The sequence below is a fragment of the Nanorana parkeri genome, unplaced genomic scaffold, assembly GCF_000935625.1.
Source record: "Nanorana parkeri isolate BGI_ZX_2015 unplaced genomic scaffold, ASM93562v1 scaffold95, whole genome shotgun sequence".
In the NCBI taxonomy this organism is placed as follows: domain Eukaryota; kingdom Metazoa; phylum Chordata; class Amphibia; order Anura; family Dicroglossidae; genus Nanorana; species Nanorana parkeri.
The window spans coordinates 1,256,795-1,262,203 of record NW_017306363.1 but is presented as its reverse complement, the minus strand read 5'-3'; the positions used below and the strand labels follow the sequence as shown (position 1 = coordinate 1,262,203).

The 5,409-nt window shown below is 49.0% G+C and overlaps 1 protein-coding gene across 1 annotated transcript in view; it reads left to right on the top strand.

Annotated features, from left to right (window-relative positions):
• Positions 1-5,409, top strand: part of FAM3B (family with sequence similarity 3 member B) — a 45,970-nt gene that overhangs the window by 33,801 nt on the left and 6,760 nt on the right. Inside the window, exons 3-5 of the mRNA XM_018552697.1 lie at positions 2,360-2,483; positions 3,835-3,893; positions 5,316-5,366. Coding sequence (XP_018408199.1) covers positions 2,360-2,483; positions 3,835-3,893; positions 5,316-5,366 — 234 coding nt within the window. The remainder of the gene's footprint in view (positions 1-2,359; positions 2,484-3,834; positions 3,894-5,315; positions 5,367-5,409) is intronic.

Below are 5,409 nucleotides of genomic sequence, written 5' to 3'. Positions count from 1 at the left end.
GCTTCCCCCCCCCCCGCTCTGCAAGAGTTAAGTGCTCCTTTTGTCTAGGGGGCTTTAATAAATCAGACTTACCTGATCCTCGGTCCTGCAGCAGTCAGCGCTTACCTCTCTTCCCTTCCGCCATGGCTATGAAATGTCCCTTGGTGCCCTCATGTCTAATGCAAGTGAATGGACCTACATAGGACATGATGACGGCAAAGGTCCTTAGATCTCCAGAGCGCAGGACAGAAGAGGCTGGGGGGGCCGGTCTAGCAGGACCGAGGATCAGGTGATTAAATCTGCTTTATTTGAGCCCCCTGGACAAAATGAACACTTAACCCTTGCAGTGCAGGGTTAGCCCCAGTGCAAGGGTAAGTTTTATGTTTGCCGGAGTTCTTGTTTAGCACAAACCTGTGTGCTTATAGAACTGAATAAAGTAACAACTCTAGGAAATACCTAACTGCATAAAGTGTCAGCAGATATCTTCTGCCCCCTCCAAATGCCACACGGAGCTGCCCTAAGGTTCGGTTCACACTATTGTGTGGAAGGAATGTGCGCCAATGCACGTTACTGGTGTTGGTGCAATGTGGTGCCATTCTTTATGATTGGCACCCCATCGCACCTTTCCGACAGATGTGCGCTGCCAGAAAAGGTGCAGGTCCTTTATCTGGCACATTGAGGTGCATTGCTAGGCCATTCATTTTGCTGCCTAACACAGCGCACGTTGACATGCGTGTGTTAACAAAACGCAACCCACCAGCAAAGTGTGAATCTAGCCTAAACCCTCTCCACACCTGTGTAGCTGAGTTTAGATACACTGTGTTTCCCCGAAAATAAGACCCTGTCTTCGATTTGTTTTTTTTTGTGGCTCCAAAAAACACACTAGGTCTTATTTTTAGGGTAGGGCTCATTTATTTTTTTAAATGTACAACAATCCACACTTATTCTTGTACAAAAATATGGTGATCGGGGCAATCAGGGGTGCCGTACCTTTCCAAGTGCAATTTAGTAACCAATCGCTGGCCAGAATGAGCGAAGCGCGCTTTCACTATCGATTGCTCACAGGTGGAGTGCATTTGGTATCACTCCGCCTGTGACAGGAGCCGACGCTATAGAGGATGCATCGGCTTATGCGGCTCTGCTCCTTCCACTGCCGCCTCGCTTCCTCTAGCGCTGGCTTCGTTGGCACCGCTGTTTATCTCCCACGGCTCTTCAAGTTCCCCCTTATGCCACCACCGGCCCTGGGAATGGTCACAATTAGGTCTTATTTTCAAGGTAGGTCTTATATTTTTGCTAACAATCCACACTTATTCTTGTACAAAAATATGGTGATCGGGGCAATCAGGGGTGCCGTACCTTTCCAAGTGCAATTTAGTAACCAATCGCTGGCCAGAATGAGCGAAGCGCGCTTTCACTATCGATTGCTCACAGGTGGAGTGCATTTGGTATCACTCCGCCTGTGACAGGAGCCGACGCTATAGAGGATGCATCGGCTTATGCGGCTCTGCTCCTTCCACTGCCGCCTCGCTTCCTCTAGCGCTGGCTTCGTTGGCACCGCTGTTTATCTCCCACGGCTCTTCAAGTTCCCCCTTATGCCACCACCGGCCCTGGGAATGGTCACAATTAGGTCTTATTTTCAAGGTAGGTCTTATATTTTTGCAATTCCCAAAAATAGTACTAGGTCTTATTTTTGGGGAAACGTGGTACCTTACTCCCACATTACAAAGCCCACTGCCTGAGCAGTATACCAGACATTGTCATGTGGGGGGGATTTGGAGTTGCGTCCAGGCGCAATTGTCTGTAGGTAATCACAGCTTTTGCGATGACTTGTGATCGACCCGCGAACAGCTAGTCAGTGACGGCTGTCAGTGTAATACATAGCGCCTCCTGGATGCAAAAGATTGCATAAGTCTCACGGGGGAATTTGCGAGCCTCATTGATCCGGCCCCATTGACAGGTGTGAATGAGGCCTTAAAAAGATACCCTTATCTCTAGGCAAGCGACTTTGCCTAAGCTAATAGGATGTCCTCAGTCTCCTCTTCCCCTGTGATCAGACTGGAACATTGAAACTTTGTATCACATCACAAGAAGAGAGGCTGCAGCAGGGGCTGCTCTGTATCGGGCATTTGTGAACACAGCCAAGAGCCACACAGGCACTGGAATGTACATGACACTTGTCATGTCTGCTCCATCCAGGAAGTAGATGTCCCTGAGTGATGCCTAAACAAAGATGGCTCCAGATGAAGTCCTTGTGAGGGAGAGTACTGTGATCTCTGTGAGAGGTGCGAATACCTGTCCACTGACATATTCCATAGCATGCAGGCACGTAACAGGAAATCTATATCTGATGTTCATTGCTTCTTTTTGTTTTGTCCGGCAGCCCCACCGCCATTGAAACAGAAGTGCGCAGTGTGGAGAAATTGCCAGCCGTCAGAGGTGGTGTTCCGTATACGATGCGGTGGCTCGAAGGACATCCTACCTGATATCTGTCTGGACGGTGAGATGTAAGTGTGGCACATACCATGTCCATGAAAGATTTTATATCACCTCAACCATCATCTTTATGCCGCGATTGGCGAGGGAGCGGTAATCTAAATTGACAGCTGGAAGCGTGCACAGTCTGCTCCAGTCTGACCAAGTGTGAACGAACAATCGGGAACCAATCGGCGTTGTTCCCAATCATGTGATCACCATGATGACTAGGGATGCACTGATACTGATGCCGAGTATTTGGCCGAGTACTTGTACTTGCTCAAATGCTCTGACGCCTAGGCCAATACTTCCGGTACCAGGAAGCCTGGCAGCGAGTCATTACACGCTGCCCGGCTTCTTGATTGGCCAGGAAGCCGGCTCCATGCTCCCTCGTCAGCATGCAGCCTGCTTCCTGGCCAATCAGTTAGCCGGGCAGCGTGTTATTACACGCCCCCCGGCTTTCTAAATGGCCAGAGAGCCGGCTTAATGCTCCCTCCTCACCTGATGACGAGGGTGCATGGAGGCGGCTTCCCTACTAATCGGGAAGCTGGATGGCGAGTCATTGCACGCCACCTGGCTTCCTCAATGGGACTTCCGGTATCGGTATTCGGTATCGGTGCATCCCTAATGATGACCATTCGTGGTGATTGCACAGAGACGTAAGTATCAGCGCGATCAGTGTCTCTTTAAGCTAAAGGTTGTGACTGGACAATGAAAGGAGAAGCAGCAGACCGATGCGGTCATTTTATAGTATGGTAAGTCACCTGCATACAGCGTCGTGACCTTGGAAGATGGCGGTGCTTCGAGTCATAACACAGATAGTGCCGCATGGAAAATTAATCCTATTTGGTTTTGGTATTTGTCACCATTTGTCACACACAATCGACTCTTCAGGGCCACGAAGGGTCCCTTCCCCAGGGTGACATCATGTAGGGTCCCTGAGGAAAGTTTTTAACGTTGGCTGTGTATGACGAATGGTGATGATGATTCAATAAAACAAAATAGTATTAACGTTACATTACTTGTGTGCTGGTGATTATCTGATCTTCAGGATGAGTTCATCTCTCGGTCACTCTGCTCTCTCCTCTTATCAGCGTGTTCCTGTACTGCAGCATGTCTGTTTGGAAGGGATGAGAGAGAGAGAGAGGGAGGGAGAGAGAGGGAGGAAGAGGGAGAGGGAGGAAGGGGGAGGGAGAGAGAGGGAGGGAGAGGGAGGAAGAGGGAGAGGGAGGAAGGGGGAGGGAGAGAGAGGGAGAGGGAGGGGGAGAGAGAGAGAGAGAGACCTAACGGGCGAGGGAACGGTGGGCTACTTATTGAATTTACAAATGACACAACTTTCTAGCTGCCTATAAGAAATGTGTTTTGTGTGATTTTGTCACTCAGGTTATTGGGAGGAAGTCAGAAGACCGGAAACAGAGGATTGAACTTCGTCATCGTCAATCGTAAGTCTAAATAATAGAAATAATGAACGGAATAATGTCCCAGCTACTGTAAATTCTATGAATCGTCTCAGCAAAAGTCAAAGAACTCTGACACAAAATATCCTCGGGCGTATGCTTCATCTTTTTAGAAACCCTGTAACCCCGGGTTCTGTTACGTTGTATCATCTTTAACATGATCATGTTGTTTCAAAAGTTATTTTTAGTATATTTTTACATTTGTATCAATAAAATAAATCCTGCTAATCCTCCCCGGACGATCCTTGTTCAGGCACTTCCTTCCATAGGGTCATTCCAGCCCCCGTTTCCCCCTCCGTTGTCACCCTGCTCCAATGGAGACTACAAGCAGCTGTGCTGATGTACATTACACAGACACGGGCCGCTGTTGTCACCATCAGGTAGCCAGGAAGTGGCTGTAAGAGATCAGCAGCATTGAGCTGTATGCAAGGATGAAAATATAAAGGAAATAAGTATTTCCCCCACTTTCCCCTACAGTGCTCTTGCGTTGTCACCCTGTCACATGGAGTTGACTAAGAAGCTTTGCTGACACACAGTCCGCAGACACATTGCTCAGGTCCGCGCACGTCACTCATGTCCGCGCACATTGCTCAGGTCCGCGCACATTGCTCAGGTCCGTGCATGTCGGCCAGGTTTGCGCACGTGGGCCAGGTTCGCACACGTTGCTCAGGTCCGCACACATTGTTCAGGTACACTGTTCTCAGGATTAGGAAGCTGGTCCAAAGCAATAAAGTGTCTGACAAAGGCTGGAGGAGATCAGCAGCACTGAGATATCAAAAAAGAAATATTAAAAAGCTAAAGGAGAATTTAATTAATTAAAGGATAACTATGGGGTCAGTGTTTTTCCCCATAGTTCTCCTTAGGGTAACGGGAGGGCACAAACTAGCGTCCTCCCGTCACCCTAAGCTCAGTTAATACTGAGACGCCGTAGCGGATCCCGACATCGATGTCGAGATCCGCCCAGCTGCGTGAGTGACAGCTGGCTCTGCCTATCTAAAGGCAGAGCCAGCTGTACCCCTCCCCCTTCCGTTCCGCCAGTCAGCGCTGGCGGATCGGAGCGGGGGGATCCAGCCCCTCCCCTGTCACGGCAGAGAGTCGTGACAGGATCGAGAAGTGAGCGAACGCCGGTATGTGTTCGCTCACCTCCCGATCTACTGAGCTGACCTGTGACAGTCTCATTCACAGGTCGGCTAGAACTATGAGGTGAGTGGAAATCACTCATGTCATAGTTCTCCTTTAAGTTAGTGTATACTTTAACCTGGAACGAGCACACCCCATATTAAGTGCATCCCATACACACATGCTTGGCTTGGGTCACAAAGTAGGGATCAGGATGACCGCTTTTTTATGTATACCCCCCAGTTTAAAATCTGCACCACTGACAAACTTCTGCATCTTTCTTTTCAGCTACAACCCTAAAAGTTATCGACACCAAGACGTTTGATATGTACGAAGGAGGTGAGCACGATTGACTGACTGAATGTAATATTTTGCTGGTTTT